This window comes from Heterocephalus glaber, unplaced genomic scaffold, assembly GCF_053883595.1.
Source record: "Heterocephalus glaber isolate CG9 unplaced genomic scaffold, H.glaber_assembly_v1.0 deba00001442, whole genome shotgun sequence".
Classification (NCBI taxonomy): Eukaryota; Metazoa; Chordata; class Mammalia; order Rodentia; family Bathyergidae; genus Heterocephalus; species Heterocephalus glaber.
The window spans coordinates 28,577,992-28,591,812 of NW_028258296.1; the positions used below are offsets into that span (position 1 = coordinate 28,577,992).

Genomic DNA, 13,821 nt, shown 5'->3' on the forward strand with positions numbered 1-13,821 from the left:
CGCAGCAGGCGGTGAAACCACTGAGCTAAATCCCCAACCCGCATATCTTTATTCTGTTTGTTTCCCTTTTCCCTCCTCCTCCCCCCTCTTGCTTTTTCCCTTGGATCACTTCCCTGTTATGCAAGATCCATCTCCTTGTCCTCTTCTGTCCATCTTTTATTATTCTCTTTGTACTTTGCCTCACTCAAATGAGAGATATCAAACCCTATTTAAGCTTGTGTGTCTAGTTTATTTCACTTAATATTATATTTTCCAGATGTATCTATTTTCCTACAAATGTCTCAAATATGTCATTCTTTATAGCAGAGTAGTATTCCATTATGTATAAATACCACATTTTTTAAATCCAATCATCTGTTGATAATATGGGCTGTTTCCAGGATTTAAGTATTTGAGTTGTGCTGCTATAAAAATTGGTATGCATGTATCAGTGTAGTTTGATGTCTTTTAAGCTCTTTTGGAAAGATACCTAGTGGGGAGGTGGAATTGCTAGGTCATATGGACTTTCTAGTTTCAGTTCTTTGAGAAAACTCCATATTGATTTCCATAATAGTTGTACTAGTTTACATTCCCAGCAACAATGAAGAAGGGTTCCTTTTTCACTGTGGCCTGGCCAACATTTGTTATTGTTTGATTTCTTAATGATTACCATTCTTTCTGGAGTAAGATGAATCATTTTGTGTTTTTTGGGGTTTTTTTGGTTTTTTTGCAGTACCAGGGATTGAACTCAGGACCTTGCACTTGCTAGGCAGGTGCAGCACCACTGAGCCACGTCGCTGCCCCTGGAATCTGTTGTTTTAATTTACATTTCTCTAATGGCCAGGGATGTTGAGCATATTTTCATATATTTGTTGACCATTTGTATGGTATTTCTTCCTCTGAAGTGTCTGTTCATTTCTCTTGCCCATTTTTTGACTGGATTTTTAATTTTAGGTGATGTAATTTTCTTGAGTTCTTTATATATTCTAGATATTAGTTCTCTGTCTGAGGAGTAGCTAGCAAAAATTTTTTTCCCATTCTCTAGGTTGTCTCTTCACTCTGATTCTTTTGCTGTACAGAAGCTTTTTAGTCTGATATCCCATTTGTAGGTTCTTGCTGATATTTCTTGTGCAGTTGAAGTTCTGTTTAGAAAATCCTTTCCTACACCTATGTCTTCAAGTGTTTTACCTATTTTACCTTCCAGTAGGATTAATGTTTCTGTTTTAACGTTTAGATGTTTGCTCCATTTTAATTTAAGTTTAGTATATGGTGAGAGATAAGGGTCCAGTTTCAATCTTCTGCACACAGATAACCAGTTTCCCCAGCACCACTTGTTGAAGCTTTTTGCTCCCTTGTTGAAGATTAAATAGCTGAATGTGTCTGGGGAAGTTTCTGTATTCTCAATTCTGTTTTATTGATCCATGTATCTTTTTAGTTCTAGTACCATGCCGATTTTATCACTATTGCTTTATAGTATAACTTCAAGTCTCAGGTATTGCTTTGCTTCCTGCTTTTCTCTTGTGCCCAAAATTTCTTTTGGTCTTCTGGGTCTCTTCTGATTCCATATAAACTTTAGGATTATTTTTTTTTCTAGATCTGTAAAAAATGCTGTTGCTGGTTTGATTGGGATTGCTTTGAATCTGTATAACTGTTTTGGGATTATGGCCATTTTGACGGTGTAGATTCTGCCTATCCAGGAGCAGGGGACATCTTTCTGTTTTCTGCTGTCTTCTTCAATCTCCTTTTTCAGAGTACTCTATGTAGTTTTCTTTTTAGAGGTCTTTCACTTCCTTGGTTAGATTAATTACTAGGTTTTTCTTTTTTTCTTGAAGGTACTGTTAATGGTATTTTCATCATTTCCTTCTCACCCTGTTCATTGTTGGTGTACACAAATGGTAATGATTTTTGTGTGTTGATCTTATGTGCAGCTACATTGCTGAAGTTTGTTATTCTAAGAGTTTTTTGATGGAGTTACTTGGTTCTTCTATGTAGGAATTTGTCATCTGCAAATAATGATAATTTGAGTTTTTCATTTCCTATATGTGTCCCTTTTATTTCTCTCTCTTGCCTAATTGTTTGGCTAGTGTTTCAAGTACTATGTTGAATAGAAGAGGTAATAGTGGACATCTTTATCTTATTCTTGATTTTAGGGGGGATGCTTTTAGTTTTTCCCCATTTAGTATGATGGTGGCTATTGGTTTGTTGTAAATAGCTTTTATCATACTCGGGTATAGTCCTTCAGTACCTGTTTTCTTCAGAGTTTTTATCATAAAAGAGTGTTGGATTTTGTCAAAAGCATTTTCTGCATCTATTCATATGATCATATGCTTTTTCACTGTCCTGTTTATGTAATATATTACATTTATTGACTTACATATGTTGAACCATCTTTGAATCTCTGGGATGAAACCTACTTGATCATGGTGTATGATCTTTTTGATAATGTGCTGGATTCTGTTTGCTAATATCTTGTTGAGGATTTTTTTACATTCATGTTTGTTAAGAAGGTTGGCCTATAGTTTTCTTTTTCAGTTAGATCTTTATCCGGTTTTGAGATCAGGGTGATGCTGACTTCCATTAATGAGTTTGGGACCACTCCATCCCTTGCAGTTTCTTTGAAGAGCTTGAAGAGTATTGATGATATAACATCTTTACAGATTTTGTAGATTTCAGCAGTGAATCCGTCAGGTCTTGTGCTATTTATTTGTTTATTTATTTTTATTTTTTCAAGGCTGAGGATCAAACTCAAGGCCCTGTATATACAAGGGGTGCAATCTACCACTAATGCACACCCCAACCCCCCTTGTGCTTTTTTTAGTTGGTAGATTCTTTATTACTGTGTGAATTGCATTGCTTGTTATTGGGTTTATGTCTTCTTGAGTTATTTTTGATAGTGTGTATGTGTCCAGGAATCTGTCCATTTCTTTAAAATTTGCTAATTTTTTGAAGTAGTTATTAACTGTCTGCTGGGTTTCCACAGGGTCTGTTGTGATTTCAACTTTTTCATTTCTAATTGCAATGATGTGAGTCTTTTCTTGCTATCTCGTTAAGTCTGGCTAGGGGCTTATTTATTTATTCTTTCAAAGAACCAACTCTTTCATTTATTGATTTTTTTTGGGAGGGTCTCAATTTCGTTGATTTCCAGTTTCATCTTTATAATTTCCCTCGATTTGGGTTTGGGCTGGTTTGTTGTTTTGTCAAGTATCTTAAGATTTCCCATAAGGTTGTCTATTTGAGTTTGATCTGTTTTCCTAATGTGAGCATTGATTGTGATGAATTTTCTCTTAGAACTGCTTTCATATTGTCCCAAGGTTTTGCTGTGTTGTACCATCCTTGTCATTAACTGCTGGAAATTTTAAAATTTTTTTCTTTTCTCTCTTCTCTGACCCATTGGTTGTTTAGGAGTATATTGTTAATTTTCCAGGAGCTTTTGCCATTTCTGAAATTTCTTCTGTTGTTGATTTCTATTTTCATTTTACATTGGTCTGATAGTATGCATGTGGTAATTTCTCTTATAGTCACTTAAGCAGGCTTTGTGGACTAATATGTGATCTCTTTTGGAAAAAGTACCATGTGCTGCTGAAAAGAATGTATATTCTGTGAAGAGGGGTAGAATACTCTGTATATATCCATTAAGTCCATATGTTCAAGGATATGATTCATCTCTGAAGTTTCTTTATTGGTTTTTTGTTTAGTTGATCTCTTTGTGACAGTGGGCTGTTAAAAAATCCCCTGCTGTGATTGTGTTAGTTTTTATTTGATCTTTTAATTTCAGCAGTTTTTGTTTTATAAAAATAGGTGTTCCGGGGCCAGGGATTTAGCTCAGTGGTTCTGCCGCCTGCCTTGCAAGTGGAAGGATCTGAGTTCGATCCCCGGTACCAAAAAAAAAAAAAAAAAAAAATAGGTGTTCCCGTATTTGGTGTATATATGTTTATCAATTTTACCTCTTTTTGTTATACTGTTCCCTTAACTAGTATGTAGTGACCTTCTTTTTCTCTTCTATTTTAGCTTAAAGTTTACCATGTCTGATATTAGAATTGCTACCCTTGCTTGTTTTCGGGGTCCTGGTGCATGAAATGTTGTTTTCCATCCTTTAATTTTAGCCTATGAATATTTTTTTTTTTTAGATTAGATGAGTTTCTTGAGTGGAAAAGACTGTTTAATTCTGTTTTTAAATCCAATCTGCCAGTCTGTGTCATTTTATTGGAGAATTGAGGCGTTAACATTGAGAGATGTTACTGAGATGTGTTGGTTATTTACTATCATTGCTTTCTTTATCTGTTGGCCTGTCCTTTGTTTTTCTTATGATGTTTTCTGTTGATTTTCATCCATTGACCTCACTAGCTTCTGCTGTGTTTTTATTTCTGTTGAGAGTATTCTTATTTTCCCTAGAGCTGTTTTAGCATTCATTATCCTCTGAGCTGGTCTTTTTTTTTTTTAGTACTGGGGATCGAACTGAGGACCTTGCACTTGTGAGGCAGGTGGTGGCACCGCTGAGCTAAATCCCTAGCCCTGAGCTGGTCTTTTTAATGGAACTACCTTATTTCTCAATCTATTTTGAAGACAGATTTGCTGGATAAGTTAATCTGAGTAGAAGTTAATTGGCTCTTAGGGCTTGATATACTTCACTCCATGCTTTTCTGGCCTTTAGGGTTTGTGTTAAGTCTGCTGTGTTTCTAATTGGTTTACCTTTATATGTGATTTTTTTGTTTTTCTCTGGCTACTTTTAAAATTCTGTGGGCTTTTTTTTTTTTTGCTGGATATCTGGTAATTTAATAAGGATATGCCTTGGTGAGCTGTTTTTGTCGTATTTGTTTGGTGGTCTGTTTGTGTCGCTTACTTGCATTTTAAACTCTTTGAGAAATTTTCTTCTATGATTTCTATAAGCACGTGAGTGAATCCATCTGTACTGTCTTCTAGTTTTTCTGTGACTCCAGTAGCTTTAGATTGGTCTTATTATGGTTGTCTAGTACCTACTGGTTAGTTTTCTCTTGTTCTCTTTTCATTTTGGCTTTTTTGAGCTCTTTTTATCATGATTTTTTTGTCCTCAATGTCAGGTACTCTGTCTTCATATTGATCATTTCTGCAGTGTATCGATTCTATATAGTTTCTTATTTCAGGTATTTCTGTCTGACATCTTTTTGAGGATTCCATATTGTTGTTGAATTTGTCATTCAGATTTTGTACTGTTTTTGTTCACTTGTCCAGCTTTTTACCTATTTCCATGAAATTGAAATTGACCATGTGCATATTGAGTGAAATTGCTGTGAACTTTTGGTTCATTTCTTCTTTGAACTCATCGATTTTCTTCGTCCCTTCTATCAACTTTTCGTGGATTTCTGCTACCTGGTATTTGTTTTCTTTTCCCTTTGTGACCCCTTGCTCTTTCTTGGGAGAGTTTGGAGGGGAGTTCAGAGATCTTCTATTTCCTCACTTTCTCATTCTCTCGTGTGTTTCTCTGTATCTGTCTCTCTCTGTATCTATCTCCCCCTTTTTCCCTTTTTTGGGGGGCAGTTACTACAGGTTGGGGACTATAGAAGTGATAAAAGTTTTTGGCTTGTATGGAGATTTTTAGTAGGATGTTGCCTCCCTGTGTGTAATTTTCAGCTTTGTATGTCCAGGGCTAGTATTTACTCTTACTGTTATTTACCTTTAAGTGATTTTTAGTCTGTTCCTGTGTTTTGCCAAGAGCATTGCTTCTGCTTATAACAACATCCTCAGATTCAACTTTACAATACTTCTATATGGTAATCATTGAAGTTATACTTACACCTTTTGTCTAGTCTCTATGTACACTATGTAGTTTATTATTTGGGGTTGTTCTGGAATGAGGTAGGTGAGGTAGGGTGGGGAGCATGGGAGGTGGTAGGATGAGGAGTGTCAGGCATTAAGGGGGAGGCTTGAAGGGGGAATAGTGGTAGATGAGAAGAAAAGGTTGATGTGGGGCCTGACTTTATTGGCATACTCATAGTTGAATTGAAGATTTAATATTGAGAGTTTTCACAGGCCAAGGGGGTTTACTTTGTGATTGAGGAAAGCTATGTGGTTGTCAGAACTTGCTGATAGGTTGGATAATGAGCTAGGTAGGATATGGAAGATCCAAAGGCTTAGTGGAGGATCAAGGTTTAATAGAGAAGATAGGAGTGACTATGAGGGAGCTAAGTAAGGGGAATTTAAATACTTGGGAGTAGGCATTTACAGGTTCAGAAAAAGAATAAAGAGAGAAAAAGAACAAAGAGATATGTTACGAGTATTGTCTCTGGGATTAGAGGTGAAGAAACTAGGTAGGGAGCTGAGATTAGGGAGAGATCCTAGACACCTTTTTAATCTTACAAAAAGTGAGAACCTAGTAAATACAGGAAACCATCAAAGAACATAACATAACCCCACATTACTAAATAAGTCAAATACACACATATTTAAACCTGTAAGATGTCCAATGGGAATATGGATGAAATAGTCCAATGAAACATTACATATATGATTCCCAAGTAGCTTCTTTGTCAGAGAGTCTGAGTGTTCACACCCCAATAACTCTTCTCACCTTTCTGCCACAATACTGAAGCTAACTCAGACTCAGGACTTCTTTCTGCTAGGTTGCAGACATTCTCACAGAGTCTTAGCTAATCCAAGTTCTTGGGTTAGGATCTATTGCTATCCCTCTCCCTGGATGTGATGGTGGATTTGGCAGACAGATTCACTAGCAGGAAATCATTCTCTGAGGAGCATTATTCCTATGTGATCAAATCAGCTATAGTAGTAATAGGCTAATCTGTTACAGTGGAAGCTATCATGGCTAGTTGGGAAATATACCATAAGACCCTGTCTGGGGACTCCGTTTAGCCTAGAAAAATAGTCCAGTTACAGTGTAAGCATCATTACAACCCAAATCTTGACCCGCAATTAATGTGCACTAAATGCAGTGGCTGCCTCTCTGATGAAAAACAGCGTTCAACAGTAATTTTATAGAGTAAGTTATCTGAAGCCCAAGGAGTTGGGGACCGGGCAATGCCAGAGGGGAAGAGAAGAGAAAAAAGAAAAAAAGAAGTGTGTGTTTTTTTTTTTAAATAAAGCCTTCTGCTATGTAGTATGAGGAGGAAGAAATAGAAAGGCACAAAGGATCCTGATGATGCTAAGAGTGTGTTATATATTTAGAAAGGGAAAACTGGGTAAAAATTGGTAATGAGAAATGGGTATGGAAAAGATTCCATGACTAATATAAATATTAGAGAATAAGTTAAAGGGAGACAAATGAAAATGGAGAGAGGGAAGAAAAGAAAAACTGAAAGAATAAAACACAGCAGAAAGAAGTCAGATGAAAAGATATGGATAAAAGGAGCAGAGATACAAAGGGAAAAGAGAAAATTCCCTTACCCTCTATAATCTATATTGGAAAAAAAAGGCAATAGGAAGAGAAGCACACATATACAGACTCGCTCATAAAAGAAAAAAGAGTAACATAATGCAATAAAAATGGGGAAAATGTATAGGAGGAAAACAGCAAAGAATAATAAAAAAAAATAAAAAATAAGAAAAATTAACCGAGTTCCATCCCCAGTACCAAAAAAAAAAATAAATAAATAAAAATTTAAAAATAATACAATCAAATTAAGAATAGTAAAGTTTTTATTGTTTTGGATATGTGGCTCTTTTCCTCAGCCTAGGGTTAAGGAGCAGAGATCAAGCTAGGATATATCTGTTCACAATGGAAGTCTAAGGTGGTAGTCTGCCCCTAGAATGATGCTCGATATAGAGATCTGGTTATAGTAAGAACACAGCCCCAGTGTGAGCTTCGAATCCTGTGTAACTGTGAACTTGGCCTCTGACCTCAGAAGCCGGCTCAGTGATCACCAGCCCTTGCCCCTCAGTGGGACTCCTCTAGTCTGCTTTCCAATTGCCCTTGGCTGTCTTCCCTCATCTACTCTGGGAATTTGGCAGTGTGCAGTGGTTTGCAGCCAAGGGACTGCTCTGGAACCTGGGTTCAAATACTCTGCCCTTCTCTACAGTGGCATCCCCACCAGGTCTTGAAAGTTGTGGCAGTGGGCATTCTACCGAGGTCACTCAGCGGTTGTTGGGGGCTGCTGTGGAAGCAGCATCCCACATTTTCCTTGCTGGTTCCAACTGCCAGTGATTCTTTCGGTCCCAAAGCTGTTCTCTGGGTCTCCTAAGCAGCAGAGTTGTTAGTTTCATTTTGCCTCCTGGTCAGTGGTGCTGTGTGGTCTCTGTTCTGCAGTGTGATCTGTTTCTTCTGTATCACTTAATCCTGTTTTCTTCTTGCTCATTTCCCTCCTGGTTCTTGGGTAACTTCCACTCACTTGATTTTTCTCCAAGCTATTATTTTCCGCACTCTAGATACTTTGTCCTGGAGAGGCTGAGTTGCTGGCACTCACTGCTGCGCCATTTTGGGGAAAGCCCCTAGGCTTTTGTTTATTGCTGCCGGTAGTGTCTTTTAACCCTCACCTTATTTTCGTGTACACTATAATTTAGGCTTAGACAAGCTAGAACTGTTTTTTTTTTTTCCATAACATGTAGTTAGTTTTCTTATATCTAATTTACTGAACTAGTTTTTGTCTATCTTCCTTCTATCTGCCCTTCGTTCCTGTGCTCAAGATTGAAGCCAAGGCCTTATGTGTCTGTTGTGGCTTATGTCTAGATGTCCCCCAGAGCCTCATGCTGTCATAGGTGGGGCATTTCAGAGGTGGCTGGATCTAGAGTATGTGATGCTAGGATTGATTTGTGGTGCAATGGTAGGATAAGGGTGTGAGCCCTACCCACCTTAAGGGTGGATAGCGTGGATAAGAAATAAGGGACAGAAAGAGGCTTGTCACTGGTCATTTGCTTGCTTTTCCTGCCTTCTGCCTGCAATGAATGATTTCTCCTCTATGATGTCCCTCTGCCATGCCACCCTGCCTTGGAGCCAGCTGACTATGGACTAAAACCTCTATGAACAGTAAGCCAAATAAACCTTTCCCGTTTTAACTTTGGGTGTCGGGTGTTTGTCCCAGCAACAAGGAAAAGTAACTAAGAGAGCATAGTAGGCAAGTGTTCTACCTCTGAACTACAGTATCCCCAGACCTGGCTCCATGCTACCTGGCTGCCATAATCTGAGCAGCTTTGCTTTACCACACCCTTCTGTCATGATGTTTCTGCCTTACTACAGGCCTAAAAGCAATGGAGTCAGCCGACCATGGAGTGAAACCTGTGAAACAGTAAGCCAAAATAAACCTTTCCTGCTTTGTTTTTCTCAGATATTCTATCATAGCAGTGTACAATTTGACTAACATATAGTGTGTAATTCTTTTTCTTTTTTTGTGTGTGCTGGGGATCGAACTCAGGACCTTGCGCTTTCGAGGCAGCACGGTGCCACTGAGCTAAATGCCTGGCCCTAGTGTGTAATTTTTTACAAAGTTTACTTTGGCAAGTAGATCGTAACTTTGTCCTCTCTGAAACAAAAGAAAACAAAATAAGCAAAACTGGATTAGATGGCATCTATATTTCTTCCTCTTTGGAAATTACGATTCTGTGATTATTTTATCAAAATAAGCTGTTGTGCTACTGGTGAAGGATGCTTCTAGTACACTTCACCTAACTACCAATTTCAGAAAACAGTTCTAAGAAATTTGATGATTTTTGTGATTGGAATTATTATCTCTGGAAGGCTGATGCAGGAGGATCTACACATGTTCAAGCTCAGCCTGGGCATTTAGTGATTTAGCAAGACCCTGTCTCCAAGAAAAAGAAAAAGATTATTGCTCCATGTAGTACATTACCTTCAGCCCATGCTGTGAAGCTGTCTACAAACACCAAAACATACAGTGATTTTCTTTCTTTTTTAATTGTCTTTGTATGGTTTTTAAAATTTCTTCCTGCTCCCATAGTAACATAATTATTTTTGGTTATACTTTGCTTTTGGGGAACTATTAATAGTACTTTTGATAAAGAAACCCATGCTCATCTATCTTAGCAAGAATCTCAAAGAATGTTCTTGATTATTATATGAAAGTATTTTCTTAGATTAAATTACCTAAGCATATAAAAGTTCTTAAAATTCAAACCTGTTGTGTTAAATATTTTTTTAGTGTATGTTTGTAGTACATAATGTAATGTACATAAAACATTTAAATTCCCTTCTTTTTTTCTCTTCCCTCCACCCTCCTTTTATTATTCCAGCACCAGATTTATTTATTTATTGTAAAAAACCTTACAAATTACCACATATATAGATTGAAATCCAGACTAATAGGCCAAAGAATATATAAAACATATAAGACAATTGTACTAAGGTACAATTTAGATACATTGTCTGCACTTTATTACAATACCTTTTTTCTCTATTTTCCTATTATCTGTCTTGTTCCACATATATGTATACATACATATATGTGTATGTTGAATTTTTCGTAGAAGAGAAACCATGCAATATTTAAGCTTGTGTGTCTGAGTTACTTCACTTAACATTATGGTCTCAAGTACATCCATTTTCCTACAAATGACTGAAGTTTATCTTGTTTCCCTGAGATCAGATGAGATTGGGCACATTCAGGTGATATGGCTATAGACACATTTATCCTTTTTTATGGCAGAGTAGTACTTCAGTTGTTTATAAATACTACATTTTAGTACTGGGGATCGAACTCAGGACCTTGTGCTTGCAAGGCAGATGGCAGAACCACTGAGCTAAATCCCAGAAATACTACATTTTAAATCCATTCATCTGTTAATGGACATATAGGTTTCCCCCCCCAATATTTAGCTATTATGAATTGTGCTGCTATAAATGTGGGTATGCATACATCACTGTGGTACAATGTGTTAGCTCTTTGGGATGATATCTAGAAGGAGAATAGCTGAGTCAAATGGAATTTCTACTTTTAGCTTTTTGAGGAATCTCCATACTGACTTTGTATAGTAGTGGTTGTACAAATTTACACTCCCACCAACAATGGAGAAGGGTTTTCTTTTTCCCCATAACCTCACCAGTGTTTATTATTTATTGATTTCTTTTTTCTTTCTTTCTTGGTACTGGGGATCAAACTGGGGACCTTGGACTTGTGAGGCAGGTGGCGGAACCACTGAGCTAAATCCCTGGCCCTGTTATTGATTGATTTCTTGACGGTAGCCATTCTTTCTGGAGTGAGCTAAAATCTCAGTGTGGTTTTAATTTGCATTTCTTGAATGGCTAGTGATGTTGTACATTTTTTCATCTATTTGTTGATTTATTAGCTATTTGTATTTCTTCAGAGAAGTGCTTACTTCAGATCTCTATTTTTTAAATTGGGTCTTTAAATTTTGGGTGTCTAATTCTTTTTGAGTTCTTTATATATTCTAGATATTAGTCCTTTGAGGAGTAAGTAGCTGGCAGAAATTTTTTCCCATTCTATAGGTTGTCTCTTCACTCTTCTAGTGGTTTCCTTTGCTGTACAGAAGCTTTTACTTGATGTGATCCCATTTGTTGATTCTTTGTATTATTTCTTGTGCAACCAGGGTTTTGTTCAGAAAACCTTTGCCTACACCTGTATCAAGAGTTTGCCTATTTTGTCTTCTAGCAGATTGTTTCTGTTCTAATATTTAGATCTTTGATTCATTTTGATTTTAGTTTAGTGCATGATGAGAGATATGGGTCTAGGTTGAGCCTTTGGGATGTGCAAAGCCAGTTTTCTCACCATTTATTAAAGAGGCTATCTTTCCTCTAATAAAGGGATTTGGCCCCTTTGTCAAAAATAACATAGCTGAGTGTGCTTGGAGTTGTTTGTGTCTTCTGTTCCAGTGATCCATTAAGTCTGTTTTTGTGCCAGTACCATGCTGTTTTTATCACTGTTGCTTTGTAGTATAACTTGAAATCTGGGATTGTGATGGCTCCTGCCTTGCCTTTATTGCCCAGAATTGCTTTTGCTATTCTAGGTGTCTTCTGGTTCCATATGAATTTTAGGATTGCTTCCTCCAATTCTTTAAGGCATGTTTTCGGCATTTTGATTTGGATTGTGTTAAATCTATATAACAGTTCTGGAAGTATGGTCATTTTGAGTATATAGGTTCTGCCTATCCAGAAATGGGATATCTTTCCATTTTCTGATGTCCTCTTCCATCTCCTTTTTCAGAGTACTGTAGTCTACATTGTAGAGGTCTTTCACTTCCTTGGTTAGGTTAATTCCTAAGTATTTCATTCTTCTTGATGCAATTGTGAATGGTATTATTTACCTAATCTCCTTCTCAGTGAGTTTGTTATTAGTCTAGAGGAATGCTATTGATTTTTGACTGTTGACTTTGTATACTGCTACACTACAGAATTTGGATATTAGTTCTGTGTGTCTTTGTGTGGACATTTTGGGGTCTTCTATGTAAAGGATCATGTCATCAGCAAATAGTGATAATTTAACTTCTTCCCTATTCATATCCCTTTTATTTCTTTCTCTTGTCTTAATTGCTCTAGCTAATGTTTTGAGAACTATATTAAACAGAAGTAGCGATAGTGGACATCCTTGTCTTGTTCCTGATTTTAGAGGGAAGGCTTTCAGCTTCTTTCCATGTAGTATAATGTTGGCTATCAGTTTGTCATAGATGGCTTTAATCAGGTTTTTTTTTTTTTTTTTTTTATGCTGGGGATTGAACCTCAGGACCTTGTGCTTGTGAGGCAGGTGCAGTGCCACTGAGCTAAATCCCCAGCACCTGAGATAAAAGACCTTCTATTCTTATTTTCTTCATTGTTTTTATTATGAGTGAATATTGGATTTTCTTAAATGCTTTTTCTGCATCTATTGAGATGATCATAAGATTTTTGTCCTTGATTCAGTTGCTTGAGCTGGAGTCACTCACTACCTATTATAGACCACAGCATTTGCTGGCCCATTCCACTGATGTGTTTCTCCCTAAAGACTTCTGTAGTTGCCTGCTTTCATTGTGTCTCTGTAGATTCAGTCTTCCTTTCTAAGGAGCCAGGAGCTGGGGAGGAAGTGCAGATTGCCCCCTCTTTTTTCTCTGTTGTGATCTGTCTCTTCAATTTCTCTGTAGGCTGTAATTTTCCAGTCAGATCTTACCTGGGTCCCAGAGATCCTCCTCCTTTTCTTTGTGAAGTTATTTTCCAGTATCTGGATTCAGAATCTTGGAGTGGCTGACTTGTTGCTGCTTACCTGCTTACCACTCCTCCATCTTCCTGGAAGCTCCTTGTTTTTTTGGTTTTTTTGAGACAGGGTCTCACTATATAGTTCAGGCTGGCCTTGAACTCACTTTATAGCCCAGCTGGCCTTGAAGTCACAGTCTCGGTTATTCTCTTTATCCTAAAAACAAATTTCTTAAAATAAAACAAGCTAACAAGTCATGCCACCCCAAGACAGAATATTTACAAATCTATTGAAGAGAATTTAAAGTCTTGTTTAAACAAGTAAAACAGTTTTGTTTGTTCATGATGTCAGCTGTGTAAAAATACTTAATCTTTTAACTCTTATGTGAAGATTATTTTTTTCAAATTATTTTTGTAGTCATTTGAACAATGTAGTAGTGATGAAAATTAGATAACATGCTTGTTTTATCATCTTATATGTAGAAGAAATAGGCAAATTAGAAAGATTTAGTTGCACATTTAATTGTATCTTTTTTTTTCTATATTTTCTGTTTAATTTTCTACTATAAGAGAAGACTTGGCTGTGATAGGATCCCCATTTACACTAATTTAAGAGTAATAAGTTTATTGAGCAAATAAATGTATTGTTTTATATTAGTGCTATCTTTGATTTTATTTTTATATGAAATTCAAGAAGTGATTGAGTGGTCAAACTGCTAGAAGGCTTAGGATATGGGAAAAATATTCAAATCCGAAACACAGCCAAACATACCGCCCCGCCCCCG

At 36.9% G+C, this 13,821-nt stretch overlaps 1 protein-coding gene across 9 annotated transcripts in view; it reads left to right on the forward strand.

The window, feature by feature from the left end:
• Positions 1–13,821, forward strand: part of Fnbp1l (formin binding protein 1 like) — a 138,817-nt gene that overhangs the window by 61,606 nt on the left and 63,390 nt on the right. For 2 of the 9 annotated variants that reach the window (XM_087213152.1, XM_087213148.1), the window contains exon 3: positions 9,140–9,188. The exons of the other annotated variants lie outside the window; for them this stretch is intronic. In XM_087213152.1, the coding sequence (XP_087069278.1) occupies positions 9,151–9,188 (38 nt within the window). In that variant the 5' untranslated portion in view covers positions 9,140–9,150. The remainder of the gene's footprint in view (positions 1–9,139; positions 9,189–13,821) is intronic. 9 annotated transcript variants of the gene reach the window in all.